This window comes from Phycomyces blakesleeanus, assembly GCF_001638985.1.
Source record: "Phycomyces blakesleeanus NRRL 1555(-) unplaced genomic scaffold PHYBLscaffold_36, whole genome shotgun sequence".
Classification (NCBI taxonomy): domain Eukaryota; kingdom Fungi; phylum Mucoromycota; class Mucoromycetes; order Mucorales; family Phycomycetaceae; genus Phycomyces; species Phycomyces blakesleeanus.
In genome coordinates, this window is record NW_017265166.1 from 30,306 (window position 1) to 56,430 (window position 26,125).

The following is a 26,125-nucleotide window of genomic DNA, read 5'->3' on the forward strand; positions in this document are numbered from 1 at the left end:
TTATTATTTTATTATATAAAAATACAGATAATGACTCCAAGAACTAACATCAACCAGAACGCACGTACCAATGGATCAACATCTAGGCCATTGATCAACGCAGTCAACACTGGGCGTATAGAATCGTCAAATCCAATGATTGCTCCTAGACCAGAAAATATGTCAATTCCAGTGTCAGAGTTTAATGATGTAGTCAGTCTTCTTGCTACACTCAATGACAAAATGACAGCCGTTAGTTCTGATGTTAGTGAATTGAAAGGTAATTAAACACAAACTATATTGTTTTCCAATAGACTGACTATTTGAACAGTACAATGCCAGGTGGGTGCTCAATCGACTGGCATGCAAGCCGTTCTGGATTCTGATATGGATTCTCAGGACATCATAAGCAGCTCAAGACACCCAAAGATCTCAGTAAGCTCAAATACTAAAATTATAAAAACAATCTCCCTTTAAATCTAACATCAATATACCTTTAATAGAGTATTATTCGGGGGCGGTTAAGAGATATTAATCTTAAGACAGATGATTTGGAGTTGATCGGAGAGAATGATGATAAACCAACTTGGGATGTCAATGTTGGTTTGTCTGACGAGTTTAACAAGAATCTTGCAAGTGATTTGATGCTTTACATTCGTCGTCAACCTGTAGCAGCCATGGTACCACCAAAAGAGCTATGTGGTATAATTGTAAACAGCTATTACAATCGCTTGGCTGCTAGTAAGCTTACTGAAGAAGACAGACAGACAAACACTACCTCAAACAGAAGAGGAATTAGAAAGACTGCTGTAAGCATTTCTATTTATAATAATTCAATTTTGACAAGTATACTTAAAATATTATATATATCGTAGCTTAATAAAAGGAGAAAAAGAACGTACACAAAGCATAAGGATGCCGTCACTGAAAAGTTTAATCGGGATTATAATGGCATTTTTTACAGAGATGCAATGTCTGGTGATGAGACAGAAACCGATACTTCTGTTGTTGCATCTCGTCCTGATTGGCGTAGTGATGAGGTAATGTTTTATATAAAATGGTTTTTCTGTTGTTTGATTCCTGATGTATATATACATTTATAGTTGAATACCGTGTTTGACTTTCTTGATGAGCTCGCCAGAGATGACTTGGGAAAAAGAGCAACGCAGTTGAAGTCGCGGAGTCATGTGTTAGTACACAAGACAATTCCTTGTGGCTTGGTCACAAAAATGCCTACGTGGTCAAAACGCGTATAATAAAATTTCTGTCTTTTTAGTTGCACTCTTTATCACATCTCTTTTTATGTCTATGAACTATGTTTTATATTATTATTATTATTTTAAAAAAAAGATAGAGTATTTTATTAAGCGTACAGCTTTCTTGGCAGAGGAATAACAACGACTTTTGCCGCACCACTACCAGACACATGACTTCCAATTGCAATTGGCGACAAGATGCGGTGGACAGGCAGAATGTTGTCGTAGTCATACTTCAGAAATTCTGGCTCATACAACTCGATGCCCTGCTTGATTCTAGGTTGATGGCGAGGAATTTTGTACCACTCAACGAAGGCAAATACGTGTTGGGGGTTGTGACAAGGGGAAAGGTTGGTGTGCGTGAGGTTTGGTGTAAAATTGTGCAAGAACAGGTACTTAATACGACCAGCATATCTTTCCTCAGAGTCTCCACTTTTTTCAATAAATTTCGCTTGTATATGCGATCCTCTCACGACCAAGCCTTCTCCACCTGTGTAAACTTGTCCAAGAAGATTGATGGACGAAATCTTCTGGATTCGGTCATTCACAAACCAACAATTCCTGATTGTTGTCTTGGCACTGCAAAGAGAATCATTGTCATACTCAATTTTATAGAAATTGAGCAGACAATCATACTTGGATTTTCTCATTGTTGTTGGTGGCTTCAAACACAATGGTAGAGCGGAAAGAGGTAGAGGTTCGTTGCCAAATGTTTGCTTTGAAGGCTTTTCAGCGGATTGTAGGAACGTTGGCTAGTGAAAGAATGACGGTATCAAAGGATGTGGCGAAAGTGCAGGATTATAGATTTTACGACCAGACAGCTTGAGAAAGAGAGAGAGGAGTAAAGGACTGGTAACATTTCTGAGATGCGCTTGACAAAAGTCACCATTGTAAGAACTCTCAAGAAACCTTTTCATGTAGGTATTCTCGAACCCACTCTTCTGGTTTGTCTCAAACCCTTTCAATACACCATTATAGCGCTCAAAGCTAAATAGCCAAAATCCGTAAATTGGCCCAAAGTCCTCAATCGTTTCTTTTAGATGGAGATGGAGATACATGTTTTGCGTGAATACATCTGGTTTATAAAAGTCTTCACAACCAACACAGAACTCCTCCAAACTTTCGTGAGCTTTTTTGATCCCATTTTTGGTGATACTTGGCTTCGTCAATTCTCTGCATGCATCGACAAAATGAATCCAATTGCCAAGCAGATCATCTCGCAGGCGTGTCTTAAGCAGAACAGGAGAGTATATCAGGCACCATGATTTCCACTCATCTGCCTTCATAAACGGAAATTTCTTTCCAATCTTTATCTTCAGAGTCGTATACCCTACAGGGAGTACCATTCTATTAGCCTCTTCCTGCATCTCTACAAAATCTTTGTCATCAAGCAAATTGTTTGCAATCCAAATATCCATCATTCGTTTTGCAGTCCCGAGAAAAAGGTTGTGCATGGGATCGATAATGGTTGCACGCACTGGCTCAAAGTACACAAGTCGATGAAGCTCAGACCAATGAACACCATTCTCAATCTCCAATCGCTTTCTCTCTGTCAATGTCTTTGCATTCTTCCACAGGTTTGCATGTCTGCGATTTTCTTCTTTTGTGCGGCCTACCCATTCCGAAAACTTAAACCCAAAATAGTTTACAGCAGTGGTCCCATCAACACAAGCAAACTGACAATTGCATTTGTAGCATGCACATGTGCTGTTGTGAGATGTAAACCCACACGTCTTTCTTGCAGCAGGGATGTCGCATGCAACCATCAACAGAGCAGCACGCACCAGAGCACCTGAGCAGTTATATGTATCAATTGTGATACCTTTATACAATAGCATAAGTTCATCAACAAGAGGACGCAAATAGTTATTGATCTCGTCGGTGCTTGCTTCTTTAGGTCCAGGCATCAATCCAACAAGAATGACATTTTCTGCCTTGTTCTGCTCTTCTCTCAGCAGATTGTTAATTGTCAGGTATATCGCACCACAAGAATATGTTACTCCATCAAATGGTTGAAACCAATCAATGTTCAGTGTCAATAGTAATGATCGTTCCTTCGAAACAAACTGGACACCATCCTCATCCACTAATTCGTTCCACATCTTTCCATCATATACATCAAATAAAGTACCGTCGACTTTTGGTTCACGATTCCATCTGTTGATCATACTCTCAAAAGAAGGACATGTAAACATTTTTTTCAAGGTAGTTGTCAACGAGTTATAAACAAATGTGCACTTTGGAATCATGGCGTTCTTCATACTAGACTTGTAGAGATCATTCTTACAATGCGTCTTACTACCAACTCTTTTGAAATTGCAGGATGTATGTGTGTTGTTGCTGTAATCGTACAATGTGTGACAATTACTGCATGCTACATATTTTGATACGCCGTTTGTCAAGTCATTGTATCCTGTCATTTTCCTCAAACCCAGAATGCTTGTGGGAAGTCAGAAATCCTCTCCATAATGTTCGAGGATTGTATTTATGAATGTAATCAGAATTACTGCGCCTTCATCCACAATGAAGCTAGAAATAAATATCACAGTGAAAACCACAATTACTCGATGCCAAATATTCTCTGGAAGGTTTTCTGTAGACTCTGTAAGTTATCATAAAATAATATTAATTTTTTGTTTCTTTAATTCAAACCTTTTTTCTTCAATCATAGTTTATTTTTAATATTTACCCTGTTCTTGCTCTCTGTTCTGTTCTTCTTGCTCAAATTCATCCGACGACTCATATTCAGACTCATACTCTGAGGTATACTCCTCTGTTTCAAAAAGAGATTCTTCCACCAAAAGAGGTAAGTGGGTATTGACATACTGCTCTGGTGAGGGTGCACCATCGGAGTAATTATCATCTATTGGTACCGAGTTTAAATAGAGTGCGCATTGGGTATAAAAAATAAAATACTATTACATTCAATATGTTCTTCAATTTGATCTACGTCCATATCAGCTTCACCAGTGTTTACTTCGGCTGTCAAAACTATTTGTTCTAATAGATTAGAATACATCATATAAATAAATGAAAAATTGATAACTTAATTTACCATTAATGGTTTTATCCATATTCCTGTCATTATCATTCTGGGCATGACGCTTGGCAGTTCTTTTATCTGTCATGGTGTATCCAAGAGGATTGCGATTGCATCTTGTGCATTTGCAACGAACTTCATCGGGATTGGCAATGGAAATCATTTTTTCACTTAATTTTTTTTAATAATAAAGGAAGCGTGTAACAGCCGTTGCTTATTATAATTGTCTTTATTATTTTGAAAAAATTCTCTCAGAGACTCTGATATATATTAGGCCAATGATATGTCTTTAAATATATTCTCGCTGCTAAACACAGGAAATGACTTGGGTTGTAATTTTTTGGCTACTATTATCGATAATTCCAGGTAAGTGGAATTCAATTATTTTAAGATGTTTTTGCAGTGAAAGTGGGGGTTGACAACCTGGAATTGTCACTGTTGACACAAGAACCAAAGAAATAGAGATTAAAACCTGGGAAATTGACAGGGGCCAGCTTGACAAAATCACCAATTGAACTTCTCACAGATCTTGTTCCATTACCAGCTGATCTCTCTATGACATACAATCCTCCATTACAAAGATGCCGACAGATGAATTGCTTGCCAAATCTTGTAGTGACGTCTCAAGAGGTGGAATGGTAGTTGGTCTTGAATAAATGTTTGTGGATAAACTTATTGAACTGTTCACTGTTTTCAGTTTCGTATTGCAGCACGGAACCGAAACAAACTATGTTGTCAGTGATATGATACAGAAGGTGGACCTTTGGCTTGAACGTGAAGTCTTGCTTAGAAAATCCTTTTTGGAGAATCTGGACATCCAGTTGAAAAAGCAGATCCGTTACATCAGTGACAGCATGTTTTATCTGGGCAATATAGTAGTTGAAGCACCAGTCAACTCCACACATGTACACCAAAGACGACAGGCAGCCTAATGCATGCAAGGCTTTAATGAACAAACTTGCCAATGGTTTATCACTAAAGAGCTTGCTCATAATTCCAGACAGGACTTGAATCAATTCCTTGAAATTGCGTCCAATGAACAAACCAGTGTGGCAAAACTTGTTCCTGAATGTTCAGCTGTAACTCTTACAAGACTTGTAAAAGTTTAAAGCTTCCTAGAGTCTCCCTTTTTCACTTGTAGTCAGCATCTTATGTTTCCAGAGAAAAGTTATTAAGTATTTTGTCAGGCTAAGAGGAATAATATGGAGAATTTTGATAGGCATGTCTTTGGTAGGGTCAAAGGCTTTGAGTCTAAGAAATTCCTCACTTCCATTCTTGATATAACTCAATTTGCACCCATTGAGATATAGCTCTGACTGGGAATTGGCATTGGCAAAGGCACACAAGACATTCCTCATTCTTTCTTCTGACCCATAGTGGTTAATTGGAGAATACAGCAGAGTGTTGGGATAGAACTTTGTTTAATACGAGGCGAAGGTATGAGGCATTTTTGGCAAAACTTCTTGGCAGATGTTCCCTTATGCATGGCAAGCTGAGATTGACGAGGGTTGTCACCTGTTGTAAATGAGTATTAACTACTGCTGTAATTGAGAATAAGTCTGAAGGAAATAATATAAGGCTTCAGCTATTCCAGTCAAAGGTGTCTACCAATTACTTTATTATTTAACACACAGGTTTAGCATGCATGATAGTGATTATATTTCATATGATGATATCACCATAATATGGGATACATCAGTGGATTATTATAAGCATAATTATAACTCTTAAACACATTTACTTTCGATATTAATACTTCATTGGGACTACACACATTTATATAATTAATCATATATTAATTATCTCAAGATCACATTGCTTTGATTAAGACTCAGATAAGATCGATTACCTGACCCCAGTCATATAATTTTCCCGATCCAAAATAATATAAATAGCAGTAGTAGTTCAGTGTAGGAACCTCGTCAAATTTTGATATCAAATCTTTTTCAATAAATAAACCCTACACAAGTTCTCACAAATCTTCGTTCCTCATCTCAAATCTTTAATTCTTCCTCTTAAAAACTTCTTCAACTTTAACCACCACAACATCACCCATAAAGAGCAACAGGGGTGCAACGACAAGAACTACTTCACCATAATTCTCAGAATACATCTCAACACCTTTCTCCAGCCTAATGAGGTCATCGACAATAGGAGGCAACATCTCAATGGCATTCAGTGTATGATTCGAGATACAAATGAAAAGAGCATTTTCTTGTTTGTTTTTTGTCTCAAGTGGCAACACAGCAAAGTACATTAAGTAACTGTCATACTTGTTGTACTGCTTTGTTGAATTACCAGAGGTATCGTCAGAATAGAGATTAAGTGGGCAGACAACTACTTTCATCAAACCAGAGTCTGGAAGTCTTCTCTTGAATTCTTCAACACGAGATTTGTTGAGCCACAAGTCAGATTGAACACCAGTAAGAGCATAGGTGACAATTTTGGCAGGGCAATAAGAAACAGAGAAACCATGTCCAAGGAAAAGATCACTGTCTTTTTGAACAGTAGACATAATCCTATCAACTTCAATAGTATACTTCAGGGTAGAGACAGTAAAGTTCATAGAGTTTCCAAACCGCAGGAAGTGAGTATCATCAGGATGTTTCAGCCAAGGATCATGACCACCATAAACCTGGAACGCATTGGCAAGTACGGATCCGTCCTTGGTGAAGAACTTCTCAAGGAGATACCGGTTTGGGGAGCCTTGGACTTCGACAACATCACCCACCCAGTAGTTCATTCCGTTTGAAGTGATCATTGGGTGCTGAAGCAATGGGTTTTCCTTCCACTTTTCATCTTGGTTGAGATTCAACCACTGGTTTTCTGTGAAGTCAGAAAGGGCCGAGATTTGAGATGATTTTCTGGGGAATGTCATGATAAACTTGATGTAATCGGACAGTTTGTTCATTCAAAGTACATGTCGTTCATTGTCTTGGTTCACAACATCGAAACTGGCAGTAGAAAAAACAGGGATCTGATTCTTTTTCTGCTTGTGATAGTTAATCACAGCATTTGGTGTTGGAAAATCCAGTGCTACTCCAGCTTCTTCACGGACATCTAAGACCATCTTCATGGCAAACATGATTTTCTTGATAGATCTTTCTGAGGCAAGATCTTAATTGCCGTAGAAGAGAGCATATAAGATAAACTCTACTTTCAATTTAAATGGATGGGTGAGTCCAGTAAAAATGTCAGCAAAGTCATTGGGCCGGTATGATGTCTGTCTGCTGCTGTCTTCGTTCAAGTAGACATTCATGGCATGAGAAAGAGATTAGAAGGTTCTCATTTCTGCTGCCATTCTAGCAATATGATCTTGGCTATCATATTCTACCCTGGTGTCCATGTCTTTGTCGTCAGCACAACAAAAATTATATGATTTCCCCTTGAGAAACTTTGGTTGAATCAAAGGGAAATTTTGATAATATTTCAACTCCACAGGGTTTTTTACTTTTGGTGGCAACAATTTAATTGGGCCAATTCAATTGGATATAGCATATGCTATGCCTTCCAACATTTATTTTGACCAGTGCTTTGCCCTGTCACCAACTTATAAAAAAAACTTTTACTTTGATATTAAGACTAGACCGATTGTATTTTAAAGACTATAAAAAGAAGTTTAATTATATGCTTTTATTACTTTGACTTTTGTAATTTTTGTAAATGCTATTGTGGTTATAGAACTGTAAATATATAAAGACACAGATAAATGGGGTTTTATTTCGCAGATATTCTGTATATATATAAATTTTTTAAAAGAAAATATAAAACTGAAACATTTTGTTCGAATATATTGGTTTTACATTTATAGAAAGCGATATGATATGACATGGTTGACAAAAATGGGAACCAATCAGTATAACATGGAGGAGATATGTTAAAAGGGATTACCTATTGGATATCTGATTTAAGGATTTCTAGCTACGATGGAGACTCTGATATTAAAATAGGAAAGTCTATAAAAATAAACTATGTTACTGAATAATTTCTCTTTTTTGCAAATTTCATAAACGCAACCCAATTCCTAAAATGTCTAATAATCAAGTTGAATGCAGTTGCTCAGTATGCTCTCCAAATAGCAGATACTCTGTTATGGTCTCTTTCCAGACACACCGTAGACATTTTGCAGATGATGTACAAAGATATTTCCAAAGACAATTTTGTATGTATAAAGCTATCTTAACATTTTATTTTACATGATAATTTAACACATTTATATAATACAGTGCTATCTGCAGAAGCACTAGACATGGTAAATAACGATGCTAATGACATGGAGATTGATGCCGAGACAAATATTTCTGAAGATCTTGAATGTAATTATATTTTTTTTGCAAGTTTTATAAGCTCTTTTAATTCTAATTATTCAACTCTTTCTATTATAGTTGTTCACGACTTACCTGGTTCTAACAACAAGGATTTGTCCAACTCTTACGAATTTAATAACGAATCTGAAAACATTGAAGGTTAGTATAAAAAGCAGATAAGAGAAATACCTTGAAATATATTTTAGATATTAATATAACTATGCAATAGAACAATTTTTTAGCCATGAAATGCCAGCAGATCTAACTCACGCTTTCATCACATCCTTTGCTGCATATTTTATATCCAAATATGTGGTCAATTCTGGTGGTACTATCTTTATCAAGTTTATCAATGAGGTGCTGGCACACTTTGGACAATCATTCCGCCTGCTGTTGAGTCTGAAGCATTTGAATTCATTGATGGGTCTAAGTACATTGACTGCAGGCATCCATCGCTTTGTAGCATGTGGCGAATGCCATAAGATTTTTTCCGAGTCAGCATCCAAGTCCATTCCCCAGTGTTGTGACTTCAGAAAGTTGTCCGGAAACACATGTGGAAACAATTTGTTTTTGGAAGCCCCCAATAGCTTGGATAGACCAAGAAAGGTCTACATGTACAACTCGATAATAACAGCATTGTCCATCTTCTTTTTGCATCCTGGATTTGAGAGATCAATCAACCTCTGGAGATTCCGACAACAAGTATCAGGAACTCTGTTCAATATGTACGACGGGGCAAAATGGAACTCATTGAAAGATAATACTGGTCAATAATTTGTAGTACATAAACGTTCCATCATGCTGACACTTAACATTAATTGGTTCCAGCCCTTTGATGGGGTTACTTACTCTTGTGGCGCAATCTACTTGTCTGTAAACAATCTTCTCAGGGAGAAAAGATACAAGAAGGAGAACGTCGTTTTTGTGGGACTTATGTCAGGTCAAAGCGAAGCCAAAACAAGCCAGATAAACCATTATCTTTGCCCTCTTGTAACCGAGCTAAACCAATTGTATTCTGGTGTTGCTATTCCAACAAATGAGTGTCCTTCCGGTACCTTGGTCCATGCCGCAATTCTTCTTGTTGCTTGTGACATCTCAGCTGCAAGGAATACATGTGGATTTACATTGCATGCCAGTACTAACGCATGTCATATATGCAACTGCCAGTTTTCTCATCATTTGGATGGCAAGGGTATGGCCCATTCCAGTTTCATATTCTCTGATTGGATTTTCAACACTGACAAAAAGAACAAAAGCAATGCAGAGAGATGGAGACAAGCTGGTAGCAATGCTGAAAGAGCAAGATTAGAGAAAGAGAATGGTGTCTGCTGGTCAGAGCTCCATTAGCTTCAATACTTCAATACAGTCGAGTATACCATCATAGATCCAATGCATAACCTCTTCCTTGGCACAGCAAAAAGGATGATGGAGAAATGGAGAGAAGAGGGTCTTATTACCAGCAAGCACCTGGCCGAAATGCAGCAAGACGCAGACAGTATGATAATTCCTCTTGGCATCACTCCATTGCATAACAAAATTGGAAAGGGCTTTCTATTCATGAAGGCAGACGAATGGAAGTCCTGGTGTTTGGTTTACTCTCCCGTTCTCCTAGCTGATCATTTACTATCAGAAGACCTGTCTGACTGGATGGAGTTTGTTCATACGTGCAAGTACTTGGCAAGACCAAATATAACTGTCAAAGACTTGTCACATGTGCATGATTTTTTGGAGTCGTTTGGTCAAAAGTGTCAGGTTAGGTTCGGGAAGGATTTCATATCGCCCAACATGTATCTACACCTGCATCTCAAAGAAACCGTCCTCAACTTTGACCCTGTGTATGGGTACTGGCTCTTCAGCTTTGAGAGATACAATGGTGTATTAAAAAACTATGCTACAAATAACAAAGATGGATTTGAAGGCACGTTCATGCGAAGATACCTTGAGGACATGCACAAGATAAATCTTTTCCGTACAACAATGCAATCTCTCCAGACCCCCTCTTAAGTCTCTTTGATATATGAGCTCGTTGATTCATTTCCAACTCTTGTCACTGTCACTGCTGCTACCACTACCACTATTGTCCCCGTTGCGCCGTACTTGCCAACCACTTCTTCTGGTTTCACTCTGAAGACCTTCCTTGATTCTGCTGAAGTGAACATTGACAATGTCAAAGGCAACAAGCCATTGCCTCCATCCACTTTCCCTCTCGGTCTTGGTGAGTTTGTGCAAATGCAAGAAGATGAGTACGCCTATCTGCTCAAATACTATGGCACAGCATATTGCGATGCTTCACTGAGAGGTTACTGAGAAGCAATTTTTGGTCAACTTTTTGTGAACAACATGATTCAAAAGATGCAGTCGATAAATCTTCTTGGCCAGGTGTATACAAGCGGTAATGATGTGGTTTGACGTGGCTCAGTCATACAAGCCATGTTTCATGAAAACAATAATCGTGAAATGAGCGCATTTACAGGCCAGATCCAATATCTTTTTGTCACCAATATCATCAACCCAGTTACGTATCAAGTGGACAGACATACATATGCATATGTCAGGTGGTATAGAACGTCTAGCCAGGATACAAGAAGTGAGCAGTTTGTAGAGATGAGCGAATTTTCATTTATAAGAAGCGATTTTTATAACATCTTACCTGTTCACCTCATATTAATGCCTGCTGCCATTGGTATACATACAACTGCCACCGGTAATACACATATGCTCATTGCCCCTTTATATAGAAAAATTTATGTATAAACAAAAAAAAACATATATATATCTTTATTTATTATTATTATTATTATTATTATTAAAAATATTTGCTTTATACAAATGAGATGATGAAGAGAAAAAGTAATTTATATTGACATTTTTAAAGTCGTTTGCTTCGAATAAATAAGATGATGAAGAGAGAAACTATTTTGTGTTGCTATTAAAGTTGTTTGCTTCGAATGAATAAGATGATGAAGAGAGAAATTATTTTGTATTGCTATTAAAGTCCTTCGCTTCGAATAAATAAGATGAGGAGAATAACTATATTATATTGCTATTATTAAAAATCTTTACTTTATACAAATGAGATGATGAAGAGATGAATTATATTTATTTATTATTATTAACAAAAATGGTTTGTATGAATAAGATGATGAAGAGATGAATTATATTTATTTATTATTATTAAAAAAATGGTTTGGAAGAATAAGATGAAGAGAAAAATTGTATTTATTTATTAATCTTTAATAGTCCATTGAGCTAGTGGGACTATTAAATCATGGGGATCTATATGGACATGCAAGAAAAATTAGGGTCGGACATGCAAAAAAAGACCAAAAGGGAGAATTAAACGTGACGTCACTTGTAATTGGCCTTTGGGAGTGTTACTGACAAATTGAGCACTGATAAGACATGCAAAAGCAACCAAATTGAAGAATTAAACGTGACGTCACCTATAATTGACTTTTGGGAGTGTTACCAACAAATTGAACACTGATAAGACGCAAAAGCAAGCAAATTGAAGAACTAGACGTGACATCACATATAATTAGTTTTGCATGTTACACGCATTTTTTTGGGGAGTGAGCCTTGATATTTGTTAAATGTTTCAAAATTAATGTTGATTGTAAAAATATAAAAAATGATAATGAGATAGATATAAAGATAAAAATGGAAGATTGTAAAGAAGATAAATATAGAAATATAGATAAATAGAAAGATAATAATAAATTGAATAGAAACAGAAGGGAATATTGATAATAGAGATAAATATAGAATCTAAAAAGTAAAAAAAAAATCTAAAAAAGATATATACGAAAAGTTAGTATAATTCAAGATAATTCTAGTTTAAAAGCCATACCTTGATTGTTAGTACATCAAAGAATAATCTTCAAGGCCATGTTTTTGAATTATTCTTTTATGAAAGGGGTTGATTTTTGGCCAGCAGAAATTTCGAGTGTTTTTGCGCTTGGCAAGAAGAAAGTGGTTTACATCTAAGATAATAATTATCGGTTCCACTTTTTCTGGCAAGGTAGCAAATGGAACAAAAAGACAGTCGCCTGTTTCAATTGGAGTATTCCAATATACAGCCACTGCTCTGCTAAATGTATCGGCTACAAGTTGAGGATGGTCGATTGTACCAAACCAATGTTGCTGGGGGAGAGGTGAGCGCTTGTCTTGGAGACTGCAAATTAGTGGGTTATTGGATGCAGGCATATTGCCATGCTCCATTCTTCCGTGGTAGTAGTTGTTTTGGTGCTTTAAAAATGTTTCTAGCATTTTGTCTTTTACTTTTGACCACTCCTCCTGGTCCTGGTACACTTCCATTGCTATCGCCCTGTACCCACAATTTCCGTCTGCTTCAGGAGAAAAGATTGTTGATATATGTTTTGGTGCGATTGTGAGATTTGTTAGTAATGTGGAATCGCATGGTGACCCAAGGTTGATAATATTTTTTATGGCTTTTTGCTCTTTAGCTGAGGATATTTTTTGCCTAGAAAACAAAGCAAAGATTTAGTAAATTAAATCTAAGCAATATTAAAATCTTACTTTTTTTGTTCTTTTTCTGTTTTAATTTTTTTTGTGATTTTTTCTTTTTTGGTATTGATGCAATGCTCTAATGCAATCATCTTGCGCTTGGTATTTTTTGGTTGGCCTTTAATGGCTTCGACTACTGTTGGGCCCTTAAGGTTTTTGAATTTCTGTGCGTCGATTTTTTTCAAAGTTTTTTCTATCAATTGGTATATATTGATTTGTTCTTGTTCGCTCTGAGCATTGGCAAAATGTTCGCAAATAAGCTCAAGAGCATAGTTGAATTCTGAGGTTATTGGTTTGATATTGTTGATATTTGGGGGTACTGGGGTTGCATTTTGGATAGTTAAATGGTCTACATAATAAAATGTTATATGAGAAAATCGTCACGTAATTATTGCTAGTATTATATATATTACTTTCTCCTTCTAGATAGTTTTTTCTCCAGCGTCTTGGGATGCAGGAGATTGGGATGGTATCGAATTTGGCGAGTGTGTGGTAACAAGGAAGCAGGTAGTTGTATTGTATGAGGCATTTGCACTCTTTGGCTAGTTTTTCGGGTATAATGGATTTGGATAATTCTAATTTGATTTGATCCATTGCAAATCTACAGACTTTAAGACGGATGTCATTTAGTCTGGTGGCATTGACTTTGTTGTATCCAACATAATCGTAGATTTAAATTAAAAGTACAGACACTCAATAAATATGTACATTGAGTTACCGACAACTAGTAACGATACTAAAAGATATACCTTCCCTTATACAAGGAAATTACGTAAAGAACATACTAAGACAAATACTAAGACTCTAGTCAATAACACTAAAAACATAAGAACTAAATCATAGAAGATAATGGTAGAGAAACAGACATTACATGATATCATCATATCATCACCAAGCTAAATACAATGTCTATATAAACGCACAATACTAATAGCAATAGAACAGCATCTCTTTTCTGATTCTTGCACTTCTTCTAATAAAACAAAGTCTCACCGTACTCTCGTCTGCACTCGTTTTATTTTATATCTTATTTTTACCTCATACATAACATTTTTTACGGTGAACTCTTTTTTTTCATTGAAAAACAACCTCTACCAAACATGTCCTCTGAACAAACAACAAGTAACTCTCCGGTCCTGACTGCCCAGAGCGATCTGAGCATGATGGAAGCCCCTGTCAACAACCAAGTCATCAACCATGCGGACCGCACCCTGCAAGCAATAGACCGCCTCAGGGAAATGCTGGCCACTTGTTCCTCGGCACTGGCAGATGCAATCGAACATAATATGCCTGAGGAGAACAAGAACTCCATTCGCCAAACCATTGCAGCGACAGAAGGCGACCTGGTCATGCTGATCTCGGCCCATGGTCATCTAGTGCGCTCAAGTCCGGTTCAAGCTGAGCAAACCGCTCCTCAGTCTCGTCTGGTACCCCGCGAGCTTCCAGTATTTCAGTGGCAAGGCAACGAGTGGGACCACACACAAAAGGTCTATGCATCTATCGAAGAATGCCTGGACAAGTTTGAGGATGTGCTGCACTCGTACAGCATGGACCTCAACGTCGACTGGCACCGCCTCCTCCCAATTGTATTGTCACGCGAGCAAAGATCCTGGTTTGACAACTACTTGCGCAGTTCCCCAGAACTCCCCTGGTCCTTTGCTCGGGATGCCTTCATCAAGGCATATGGAATCAATGACCTTGAGAGACGCGTTCAGCTCACACATGAGCTGATGCTCATGCGTATGCGAACCACAGAGTCCGTCAGCAACTATACGGACAGATATCAGAGGGTACGCCGCGAAGCTGATGTAGCCGATAATATGCAGGCTGCCATTGCCTACACTTCCACGCTGCTACCAGAGCTTGCACGCCAGGTCTCTCTCCTTCAGGTCAACATGCCCAGAGAAAAGCGTGACACAATTGACAAAGCTGCGTCTCTGGCCAGGTCTATTTACAGCACAGTATTCCTAACCGCCCGTAGCAATGAGCCCGTGGCCAGGGCACACACCTTGGGTTCTGAGCAGGTGTCCCGCACATCTTCTTCGTCTTCTGCTGGGCGCTCATCTGGTTCATCAAGGGAGAACGCTCAAAGCCGTGAGCGTTCAACTCACAAGAGATGCTCCCTACATGGTAAAGGTAACCATGACACTGAGGATTGTCGCATCCTCAAGAATGCACTTGCCACCAAGGGCGGCAATCGGGTGGAGAAGGCACCCCACGCCAACAAGTACGTTGGTTCTGCTCCCTGTCGTTGGTGCGGCGAAGTTTGGTCTCACAAACACCGCTGTTCTTCGGTCTCTGGTTCCTCCAGCTCTTCTGGTTCTGCGTCTGGCTCTCCCCGGGGTTCTGCTCCCCACTTCGCCGTCCGCTCCATCCACACTGTCACCAACGACAGTACTCCCTCAGATGCCAGCTCATCTGAGGACGACCAGTCCATGGTCATGGACTTTGAACAGTGCTCCACATGTAAGTATACAAGCACTCACACAGATCACAATAAACGATCTACTCACTCCTATCTTGTTCCTATCTCTTTAGAGGAGGAGAAACTGTGGGCATTGGTGGACACAGGGGCTACTATCAGTTCCGTCAGCACCAAGATCTGTAGCAAGTTGGGCTGGCCCACAATTCCGCGCAACGGAAAAATTGTGTTGGCCACTAACAACGCTATAGCTCATAGACTAGGAGTAACAAAACCAATAAAAGTTTTTTATAACAACAAGCATATTATATATTCATTTGAAGTTTTGGATCTTGCTGAGAACATAGATGTTAGCATTGGTACAGATTTAATGCCAAGTCTAGGTATTCATTTACTTGGACTAGCAGAGAGTTGGTACGGTTCTAATACACCTCAGACTCCAACACCCATAGCAGAAATAGAAAAACCCAATAATGCACCAGCTGGCACACCCACTGAACACTCTCAATTCATGAAGGCTCTACTACCCTTTATTAAAGCAAATGAAGCCATACCCATCACTTCATTTTGTACAGTTAAGGAATCTATTGTACGACTACCAACACCTCCAGGCCAAGTAGTCTATAGACGACAGTATCCTATAGCTTTACAACTTGTTCCACTGATGGCCAAACATATAAACCAATGGCTTACTGATGGCACCATACAAAGGGCACCCGTCAATACTAAGTGGAACAGCCCACTTACATTCGCTCCTAAAAAAGATGAGTTTGGTAATCCCACAGGCAAGCGTCCTTGCTTAGATCCCAGAGCCATCAACACTCTGCTACCTGACGACAGATTCCCTCTGCCACTCATCTCTGAACTCTTTCACAGGCTACGAGGTGCAACAATCTTCACTACGCTAGACCTCAAGAGTGCCTTTCATCGATTCAAAATTTATGAAGACGATAGACACAAGACTACATTCACGTTTGAAGGCAATCAGTATATGTTTCGAGGATGTCCCTTTGGTCTCAAGCCATTGTCGTCCAAGTTTCAGCGAGTAGTCAATTTGATTTATCACGATACTCCATACGTCACTGCATTTGTCGACGACATCGTAGTTTTTTCCACTAACATGTCTGACCATGTTAAACACGTCCAAACGGCTATTCAAAAGCTCACGGATGTCAATCTCATTCTCAATCCGCAGAAATGTCACTTTGCACAAACTTCTGTATCGTTACTGGGTTTTACTGTAAGCACTAGAGGTATTGATCTTGATGCTCGCAAGGTTCACAATGCTACCATGTGGCCACAACCCAAGTCTGGCAAAGACACTCAACGCTTCATGGGTCTCGTCAACTATTTTCGTGAGCACATTCCCAACTTGTCGCAACTGTCTTCTCCTCTGGACAAACTACGCAATGCTGACTCACTACACGGGTTATGGACAGAAGAACAAACGCAAGCTTTTTCCAAGCTCAAAATTGCACTTACACACGCACCAGTACTAAGCCACCCTGACACAACCCAACCATTTCTGGTTGCCACAGACGCCTCCAACACAGGTATAGGCGCCGTGCTCTATCAGATTATAGACAACCAATATCGCTACATTGGTTTTATGGCACGGTCACTTTCCAAATCTGAACGCAACTATCCTGTCACCAAACGCGAACTTTTGGGCATCGTTTATGCTTTGGCTAAATTCCATAAGTTCTTGTGGGGTAACAAGTTCACGTTGTACACGGATCACAAGGCTCTCACGTACCTTCACACGCAAGAAATTGCCAACCCTATGATGATAAACTGGCTTGATGTACTCTGCGACTATACTTATGACATAGTCCACCGCCCTGGCATTGACAATGTATTGCCGGATGTTTTATCGCGCCTTTTCACCTCGGAAAAACCGCTGGGGGAGGGTAAAACCGTAGAAATCTCTACGAAACATCCAACAAAGGACAGAAAACACAAAACACATGCCATTCAACGCATGCATAGCACAAGTGACATGATAACACCACCGGTCAAAGACAGACAGAATCTGCTCGACCAAGCACATCTACTTGGCCACTTTGGCACAGATGCCATAGTAAATGCTATACACAGTGACGGACTACACTGGACTAATCTCAAGCAAGAGGCAACAGAAACAGTAAAGCGCTGCTTGAATTGCCAACGGTTCAATGTCTCAAAACACGGCTATCATCCGCTGAAGCCTATTACAGCCAGTCAACCAGGTGAACACTGGGCCATAGACTTAGCTGGCCCATACACCACCTCGCACAATGGCAATCATTACATGCTAGTAATGGTTGACATCTTTTCCCGATTCTGCATACTCCGCGCAATTCCAGATAAGACATCTTTAACAATTGCAAAACAACTCATTCAAATCTTTTGCGACTTCGGCCTACCCAAGGTTTTACAGTCAGATAATGGTACCGAGTTTGTCAACGAACTCGTCAAGACTTTCACAAATACAGCAGGAATTGATCATCGGCTTGTAACACCCTATCATCCGCGAGCAAATGGAGTTGCTGAAAAATGGGTACACACAGCCAAGGAAGTCATCAACAAGAGAACACAGGGAGCAAAGCGAGACTGGGACATATACATCCCAAGCACACAGCTAGCCATAAATAGCAAACATGCTAAGCTACATGGCACACGCCCATTCACTCTAATGTTTGCAAGACAACCAAACGATTTTGCTGATTACAGAAAAACAGAGAGCACGCACAACGCTCCTAACAGTCTACCAGATATGAAAAAAAAGAATTGAACAAATGGAGACTGTCGTATTCCCAGCAATCTGCGAACGCATCAAAGCTACACAAGCTGCTGATAAAGGAAAACACGACAAAGACCATAAAATAATAATGGAGTTCCCGAACGACAGCAACGTGATGATAAAGAACATATTAAGAAAGTCTAAGACGGACCCAAGATATGAAGGACCATTCACAGTCAAGGGCAGAACAAAGGGAGGCAGCTACATTTTGCAAGACGAAACGGAAGCACTTCTATCACGAAACATCCCACCTTCGCAGATAAAGCTGATCTCACAAGATACTGTTATATCTCCAGATAGCTTTTACGAGATACAGGCTATCATTGATCATCGTCAAGAAAAAGGCGACTACCTTTACAGAGTGCGCTGGAAAAACTATGCACCAGATCAAGACACTTGGGAGCCCACAAGCAATTTCAACGATCTGAGCATAATTAACAAATATTGGCAAAGACGAGGTCCAGAGAAACCCACCAATAAATCTACAATTATACATAACAAGCGTACACATCCAACACAAGAGCCTACACGCTTTAGCAAACGTACACGCAAATAAACAACAGCAACATTGCAGACACATATACCTCCGCATGCAATTCAAACGGTTGTACCAACCTGGAGGGGGGTAATGTTGTATCCAACATAATCGTAGATTTAAATTAAAAGTACAGACACTCAATAAATACGTACATTGAGTTACCGACAACTAGTAACGATACTAAAAGATATACCTTCCCTTATACAAGGAAATTACGTAAAGAACATACTAAGACAAATACTAAGACTCTAGTCAATAACACTAAAAACATAAGAACTAAATCATAGAAGATAATGGTAGAGAAACAGACATTACATGATATCATCATATCATCACCAAGCTAAATACAATGTCTATATAAACGCACAATACTAATAGCAATAGAACAGCATCTCTTTTCTGATTCTTGCACTTCTTCTAATAAAACAAAGTCTCACCGTACTCTCGTCTGCACTCGTTTTATTTTATATCTTATTTTTACCTCATACATAACAGACTTTATCAAACACAATTTTTGTTCCTTCTCCAAGGCTTTCCACCATTAGCCGATGCTTGCGATCTGCAACCTGTACAATTTATAAATATATTATAACCAATAAATGCATAAAATAGTATAGAATAAACTTACCAACTCGTCATATCACTTTTTTACTTTAAGGGTAACTGTCTTCAGTTTACCCAAGGAAGTACCAAGAGAATGCTTGAGAGAAGAATGGGCACTTTCTGCACGGTTCGACGTGCGATTGCCAAAATGGGCATGTTTGTAAACATACATGTTCACCCAGTTTTCCTTGTCTTTCATTTTTCTGATAAAGTATATTAAAAAAAACACGATTTTTTATAGTTAAATACTGTTTACATCAAATTTAAAAAATTTATACGTACTTCTCAAGAAAAGCACTAGCAGCTTTTCCTTGGTCTTTGCAATTTTCCTTTGCAAATTCAAGGTATCCATTTGTTTCGTTTTTTACTTCTTGATGTGTAATGCATTTTAAAGCAATTCGGTCAAGGAATTCTGACAGCTTATCTAACAGGTCTCTCTTTTTGCTACTCTCGTCTCCCTTCATCATCAGAAGCAATTGCTTTTTAAAGTTGTCTTTGATATGCTTATAGCACAACAACTGCTTCAACTCAGGAAAGACTTGAGTAATAGCATTTCTCAATGCTTTTTCATTGTCCGTGATGAAAACATCTGGGAGAAGTGTTGTTTGTTTGTCGTTGCTGCTGTTGCTGTTGTTGTTGTTGTTGTTGTTGTTGTTGTTGTTGTTGTTGTTGTTGTTGTCATCGGGCCAGACTGCATCACGGAGACAGCTAAGCATCCAGAGATAATTTTCTTCTGTCTCATGCTCTACCCAAGCACCGGCAATTGGATACGTCTTTAAAGTGGTACGAGGGTTTCTACTCACATTGCTAGTACCAACAATGTTGACATAAGTCATTTGATGACTATTTGTCTTATATGTGGCATCAATAATGATAGTCTCAAGCATTCTTCGTGCCTCATTGATCGCATCCTGATGCACAAAGAAGACCATATTCACTTGATTGTCTTCTGTATTACCAACAGAATACCTGACATGGAAGTCAAGATCTTGCAGAGTGGTGATAAAGTCAAACATCTCCTTTTCTTTTTCCGATTTTCCGAAATGTTGCTTTATATTAGCAATGTCATGGCGAACAATGTTTGTATATCCATTTATCTTCAAACTGTTGAAGATGGTGGATACATTGTCATTGTTCTCCAGATGCTTAACCACAAGCGCCATTGCCTCAGGCGAGAGCTTGCGGTGCATAGCATATGCTCTGTGGTCTTCTTTGATGGGGTGATTATGCTCTGTCTCACGGGAGCGCACAGTGAGCTTTCCGCCCTTCTTGGTGTTGGCATACATGAAGCAAGAGCAGCCATGCTTCTGCATGTCTTTTTCGCGCTTTCTCTCCCATCCAGGAAGAGTTTCACCCATAACTGATGTTTTGGAAGCAACCTTCTCGGCTTTTCTGATATCTCTATATTCGCCAGAGTGCTTGCAAATCAATTTGATGCGAGAGCTTGATGCATATTCAGTAGTAAGAGCAATGTTATGCTTGACACCATATGCTTTGGCAGCTTCTTGAACAGCTACGACTGAAGAGAATTCTCTTCCAACAAGAAAAATTGAGTTGAACTCAGTCAAGGCAGCATTGTACTTCTTCGACGTCACGCTAACAATGACAAAGTCGTTGGTGTTGTTGATGTTGTTAATGTTGCTCATGTTAAATGTCAAAAAATAATTATGCGCTGATGTTGTAGTAAAAAAGGGCAGTGATTTAATTGGCAATCTGGAGGGTAATTTATCTGATCCCCCCAAAAAAAAATGCGTGTAACATGCAAAACTAATTATATGTGACGTCACATCTAATTCTTCAATTTGCTTGCTTTTGCATGTCTTATCAGTGCTCAATTTGTTGGTAACACTCCCAAATGTCAATTATAGGTGACGTCACGTTTAATTCTTCAATTTGGTTGCTTTTGCATGTCTTATCAGTGCTTAATTTGTCAGTAACACTCCCAAAGGCCAATTACAAGTGACGTCACGTTTAATTCTCCCTTTTGGTCTTTTTTGTATATCCGACCCTAATTTTTCTTGCATGTCCATATCATTGCCCTAAATCATTGGGAACATCCGCGTCACGCATAACCCTGGTACAAGGAATAAGTTTCAGTGATCTTTGCTGTTCTTTTGCTACAGCATAATCGTCAAGACTTTCCAAGAGTGTTTGAAACTATTTTTTTTTCACATTAATTATTTTTCATATATCAATTGATCTCTAAGTATATTACCTCATCACTTCTCCAGCTAGAGTAATGAGCCTTCAGGCGTTTACTGCCCACTGATCTAGTTGTCTCATCGTCTGTCTTACCATCAGACATTGCTGCCTTTGAAGGACATGAGCATAATTGTCTCTTTTCATAACCGTATTAATAGCTTCTTTGTTTTCAAGGTAAGCTACAGAATGCTGGCAAAGAAGCTGTACATACATTTAAAAAATAACAGTGAGTATTAAATAATATATATATACATATCTAATTAGACACTTACTAACAAACCACGCTAATGTCTTCTTGATGCAGTTCTTTTTCTGTTTGCAGATGAAGGCGTTCTGCGGGACTCATGGACCTGGTTGCAAAAATGGTTTTTTACCATACATGCAAGTTCACTTGTAAGTATGCCAGCAGATTGGGGTTGGATCTGCAAATATGCAGTTAGAGCTAGTGCAAGACCATGGTTATAGCCATCTGTAAAGTAGCTTATAAGGACCCATTCTGGCTTTGTGGCATTTGCAGCTACTTTTCTTCAGTCACTACTGCTGAAGTTCCACTTTTTCAGATACCCATTGATCAATTTCTATGAGAAAAGTGTTAGATGTCTTGACCATTATTCTCAAATCAAATCTTATTGAGATTGCTGGATATCTCTTTCCAGGCACATAATCATCTTCCATCAATGATGAAAGACCAGTGACCGCTTCAATGTCTGATGTAACATTGTATCTGGAAGCAGTATTCTGGACAACAGTTTGACCAGAAACAATATTTGCTACTGTTTCCTGAAGACGAGTTGTGATATCATTGGACTTGGTGATACTGGTGGCCATGCTTGCAATTTGGTCTGTAAGACTCTTCATCTGAGCATTAAGACTGGCCAGCATTGCCAGAACTGGATCGGCCACATTATCATCAACATGGCTACCTGCCGGTCTCATGGTAGGTGTATACATAACCAATGTCAGACCAGTATTGTTGTTGGGCATGATGTTACGTGCAATAGCCGCATGCACAAAGTTATTCTCAGAGGGACTGTTAGAGGTGAAGTTGTTCATTTTCTATATAGAATCAAATATTAATATATGTTAGCTAATGAAATAAGCTTGACACAGTTTCTGTTGAATTTATACATACAAATAAAGAAGGTGATTGAGAGAGGTTAATTAAGTAAAGTTGAATCCCTATTTATTACAAATTTTCAACTATAGTAATTATTTAAACTACATATGTTTCAATTCGGAGAAGTATATATCTTTGGGTAAATTAATCACCTTTTTTTTGAAACATTGTTTATCTGCCGCTTTTCTTTGGAATCTATATATTTGAAGTCAAGTTATTTTCTTTCTTTCTTTTCTCTTTTGCACTTTTTGACACAAATATATGGTAAAACATTTTCCTTTTTTTTTGCTTCTTTGTTTTACTTTGATGTTTTACTTCTTTACTCACCACTTTTTGTCTTCCAACAGTTGGACAAGTTATATATTTCTTTTTTTGGTAAAGTATCTAACTAGAGACATGCCAATAAATACATGTTTACTTAAGTATTTATTATTTACTAATAATGCCAACAATATAGATACCATTATATCCTTTTGATGCCACCCACAATAATATTCACATCTCATATTGTGGTATGTCTTTACAAAATACATGTATTCTAACTTTGCTTTTATATCCATCTTTTCTTTGTAAACATTATTCAATTAGGTCCGAGTATTATTTTCTTAGAACAATAACATCTGGTAAGTTTTTTTTAACAAGCAAATCATATATACACTCATTATAAACAATACTAAATGTGATATCTTTTGGTAGCAATTAGCACACCAAGAGCTTTAATCTCGTAGTATTTACTAGCTGTCAATTATTAGTTTATGACAATTGTATCAAGCCCATAAGTATCAATTTTCTTATATTTTATTTTCAATAATATCATTTAATATATATATCTTTCTTTTCTTGTGTTATATAGTTGACTATCTCTTCAAGTAGATATTAGTGTAAGTGCTTTAAACAATAACAGTTCAATAGTATATGGTAGAAAGTATTGTTATAATCAATAGTTTTACAAAATGAATGTACTAAAAAAACTAGAATACTCGTCAAGAAAATATTCTTTTTCAAATATCAAAATAAACAAAACAAAAAAAAATTTACTCAAAATAATACAAAACCGCTTCCTTAAAATGTATGATTTCTCAAATGTGAAATGCTAAGAAATATACTTTTCTACAAATTTGTGCTATAAAACCATAAATTAATATACAATGAAAAAAGAGAAAAATGTTCCTGCTAAAGAAATATTTATGTCTGATTCAAAAATGAATGATCTCCCACAAATTTTATATAATAAAAATATAATTGTCCGCAAATTCGTATCATAAAACAAAAAATAAATATACAATGAAAGAAGAGGAAAGTGTACCCACTAAAGAAGTATTTTTAATGGCTTAAAATGAATGCTTTCCTATAGATTTTATATGATAAAATACATTTTCCCACAAATTTGTATTATATAACTAGAGAAAAAATATACAAAAAAATATAGGGAAAGTATAGATGCGAAAACAGTATCCATATCTGGTTTTTTTTAGATTAAATAAAGATCTAAAATGGAATATAATGACTACATGTATCAAGAGCACAGAGTATACACTCCTTATTTCTATTCAAATACAATTAATGGACTAAGAAGTGTTATTGTTACTCAGTAAAACAATACTTACTTCATGATTTTAAACTTCTATCTATCTGGTATAAGTATACTAGATATTTCACGGGTAACATTCCTAAAATTACACAGAAATCGCGGCTTTAAACTCAATATTTGCATACTTTCTACTCAATAAAATCATATAATTTTTGTAGTGCAGTGGTCTCATCATAGTCATCTAATAAATCACTGTTCAGCAAAAAAAACAGGTTATTATCTATTTCAATATTGCATTACTAATTTTTACTTACAATAGAATGTGATCATTACTATATTCGTCTTTGTCAGAGATTTCATGGCCGTATATGTCCTGAGAGTTTTCAATAACAAATTCCATTGGAGCAGGTCCATTATTACTGTTCAGATTGGTAGTGGCATTGCTTGCAGAAGAAGAAGGGTCATCAAACATAGCAGGTCTAATGTGAAGTTTTATAGAATAAAATCAACAGTAAAAAGATTGAGACGTATATAAGAATACTTTGAGACTGTATATAGGTTGTCTTTATTAAAGAATACAAAGTTGTCCTTTTTATATCAAAACACGATTTGCTTTGTCAGTCACATCTTAATTTCTTAAGTCTGAGTTCATTTAGATATTAGAGAGCTGGTACTGCTATGTTTATAATTTAATCTAATTGCAGTGTCCTCATATTAACTCAGTGCTTACTGAGCTGTCATAATTACAGTACTTACTGTAATTAATTATTGGTCTTATTGATTTACCATAAGTAAAATAAATAAATTATTCATTTGTTTTTGTAATGATAGCTGTTTTACGATAATAATAGGAATATGTTCTTAGATGTAATAAATCCAACAACCAAGTGTCTGGATCACCACATCTAATGTTAAGATATGCTCAATTTCAGCTTTACATTACATAGTATTTTTCATCCTACTTTTAGGATTAACTTACCTTCTTTTCAGAAGTTTCTCATACTCCCCCATTATGTTTGGATGTTTTTTTGTATAATGTCTTCTGAGGCCTTGCAAGAACCCTAACACTCTTTCGGTTTTGCAGATGGTGCGCACAAATGTTTGGTTGTCTGTAGTCATTGGTGTGAGAAATGTGTTCCTCTTTGTTGTGAAGTGATTTTCCATGTTTAAAAATCTTTGGAACAAAAGATGTAGAAAAATGTAAACTAATTCGAGGTGCCATATCTTTAATCATGCAAAAAATTACTGCTAAAAAAATAATGTGATATAATGTGAGCTAATTTTTTTTTGTTTACTTGTTTTCTTCTTTTTCTTTTTTTTCTCATGACTGAAAGATAAGTTTCAAGCAAAATCTAACAAGATAATAGCATCCATCATACCAAACACCCTCAGTAAGTAATATATTTATTATGCCCTACTTCATATTGATACTAATATATATATTTTATTAGATTATATGGAGATTCCAACATGAGATTGTATTAGGAAGTTACTTTAAACTATGCCAAGCTGTCTGTCATAGTATTATAACGTATCTACTCCTAACATAACTAAACAAGCAGTCTTTTCCTTTACTTCTGTTAATAACTTCACCCTCATCTCTTTAGGTAAGTCTCATATATCACTGTCTGTCTAGTATAAAAAGGTAATTTACCATATTATTTACTTCAAAGGTCATAACACTAATACTTTGTTTCTGTTTAATAGTTGTTCATTTTGACTTTTACTATGTCTATCTCCCAGTCCATTGCATAAGAGAGGCTGTTATACTAGACTAGCTACTAGTATATAGAACGTATAATTCTAGTACTATTTTTTATT

The 26,125-nt window shown here is 37.4% G+C and overlaps 11 protein-coding genes across 11 annotated transcripts; 4 read left to right on the plus strand and 7 right to left on the minus strand.

Moving 5' to 3' along the window:
• Positions 1 to 30: 30 nt before the first annotated feature.
• Positions 31 to 1,235, plus strand: PHYBLDRAFT_175172 (hypothetical protein; the record flags this gene model as incomplete). The annotated part of the gene is made up of 5 exons (XM_018437436.1): positions 31 to 259; positions 311 to 414; positions 483 to 788; positions 855 to 1,019; positions 1,083 to 1,235. 5 exons carry the CDS (start codon positions 31 to 33, stop codon positions 1,233 to 1,235), a joined length of 957 nt encoding a protein of 318 aa, XP_018284400.1.
• Positions 1,236 to 2,659: 1,424 nt separating this feature from the next.
• PHYBLDRAFT_102041 (hypothetical protein) lies at positions 2,660 to 3,178 on the minus strand (the record flags this gene model as incomplete). The annotated part of the gene is made up of 1 exon (XM_018427658.1): positions 2,660 to 3,178. A coding segment is annotated over one exon (519 nt), but the record flags the coding sequence as incomplete, so codon positions are not given.
• Positions 3,179 to 3,685: 507 nt separating this feature from the next.
• On the minus strand, positions 3,686 to 4,438 carry PHYBLDRAFT_152434 (hypothetical protein; the record flags this gene model as incomplete). Its single annotated transcript, XM_018432912.1, has 4 exons — positions 3,686 to 3,837; positions 3,925 to 4,098; positions 4,158 to 4,235; positions 4,291 to 4,438. 4 exons carry the CDS (start codon positions 4,436 to 4,438, stop codon positions 3,686 to 3,688), a joined length of 552 nt encoding a protein of 183 aa, XP_018284402.1.
• A 223-nt stretch (positions 4,439 to 4,661) lies between these two features.
• Positions 4,662 to 7,153, minus strand: PHYBLDRAFT_152435 (hypothetical protein; the record flags this gene model as incomplete). Its single annotated transcript, XM_018432913.1, has 5 exons — positions 4,662 to 4,897; positions 4,964 to 5,281; positions 5,411 to 5,587; positions 5,647 to 5,790; positions 6,328 to 7,153. The coding sequence occupies 5 exons, from the start codon at positions 7,151 to 7,153 to the stop codon at positions 4,662 to 4,664; spliced, it is 1,701 nt and encodes a 566-aa protein (XP_018284403.1).
• Positions 7,154 to 7,186: 33 nt separating this feature from the next.
• Positions 7,187 to 7,534, minus strand: PHYBLDRAFT_152436 (hypothetical protein; the record flags this gene model as incomplete). The annotated part of the gene is made up of 2 exons (XM_018432914.1): positions 7,187 to 7,345; positions 7,433 to 7,534. The coding sequence occupies 2 exons, from the start codon at positions 7,532 to 7,534 to the stop codon at positions 7,187 to 7,189; spliced, it is 261 nt and encodes an 86-aa protein (XP_018284404.1).
• Positions 7,535 to 8,304: 770 nt separating this feature from the next.
• Positions 8,305 to 9,356, plus strand: PHYBLDRAFT_152437 (hypothetical protein; the record flags this gene model as incomplete). Its single annotated transcript, XM_018432915.1, has 4 exons — positions 8,305 to 8,437; positions 8,502 to 8,591; positions 8,661 to 8,741; positions 8,812 to 9,356. The coding sequence occupies 4 exons, from the start codon at positions 8,305 to 8,307 to the stop codon at positions 9,354 to 9,356; spliced, it is 849 nt and encodes a 282-aa protein (XP_018284405.1).
• Positions 9,357 to 9,380: 24 nt separating this feature from the next.
• Positions 9,381 to 9,929, plus strand: PHYBLDRAFT_152438 (hypothetical protein; the record flags this gene model as incomplete). Its single annotated transcript, XM_018432916.1, has 1 exon — positions 9,381 to 9,929. The coding sequence occupies one exon, from the start codon at positions 9,381 to 9,383 to the stop codon at positions 9,927 to 9,929; it is 549 nt and encodes a 182-aa protein (XP_018284406.1).
• A 42-nt stretch (positions 9,930 to 9,971) lies between these two features.
• PHYBLDRAFT_152439 (hypothetical protein) lies at positions 9,972 to 10,889 on the plus strand (the record flags this gene model as incomplete). Its single annotated transcript, XM_018432917.1, has 2 exons — positions 9,972 to 10,551; positions 10,588 to 10,889. The coding sequence occupies 2 exons, from the start codon at positions 9,972 to 9,974 to the stop codon at positions 10,887 to 10,889; spliced, it is 882 nt and encodes a 293-aa protein (XP_018284407.1).
• Positions 10,890 to 12,440: 1,551 nt separating this feature from the next.
• On the minus strand, positions 12,441 to 13,703 carry PHYBLDRAFT_152440 (hypothetical protein; the record flags this gene model as incomplete). Its single annotated transcript, XM_018432918.1, has 3 exons — positions 12,441 to 13,065; positions 13,122 to 13,458; positions 13,523 to 13,703. The coding sequence occupies 3 exons, from the start codon at positions 13,701 to 13,703 to the stop codon at positions 12,441 to 12,443; spliced, it is 1,143 nt and encodes a 380-aa protein (XP_018284408.1).
• A 7,782-nt stretch (positions 13,704 to 21,485) lies between these two features.
• Positions 21,486 to 22,709, minus strand: PHYBLDRAFT_152443 (hypothetical protein; the record flags this gene model as incomplete). The annotated part of the gene is made up of 4 exons (XM_018432919.1): positions 21,486 to 21,611; positions 21,670 to 21,792; positions 22,031 to 22,156; positions 22,221 to 22,709. The coding sequence occupies 4 exons, from the start codon at positions 22,707 to 22,709 to the stop codon at positions 21,486 to 21,488; spliced, it is 864 nt and encodes a 287-aa protein (XP_018284409.1).
• A 1,783-nt stretch (positions 22,710 to 24,492) lies between these two features.
• PHYBLDRAFT_175180 (hypothetical protein) lies at positions 24,493 to 26,052 on the minus strand (the record flags this gene model as incomplete). The annotated part of the gene is made up of 5 exons (XM_018437437.1): positions 24,493 to 24,556; positions 24,619 to 24,783; positions 25,284 to 25,528; positions 25,959 to 26,000; positions 26,032 to 26,052. 5 exons carry the CDS (start codon positions 26,050 to 26,052, stop codon positions 24,493 to 24,495), a joined length of 537 nt encoding a protein of 178 aa, XP_018284410.1.
• Between the last annotated feature and the right edge of the window lie 73 nt (positions 26,053 to 26,125).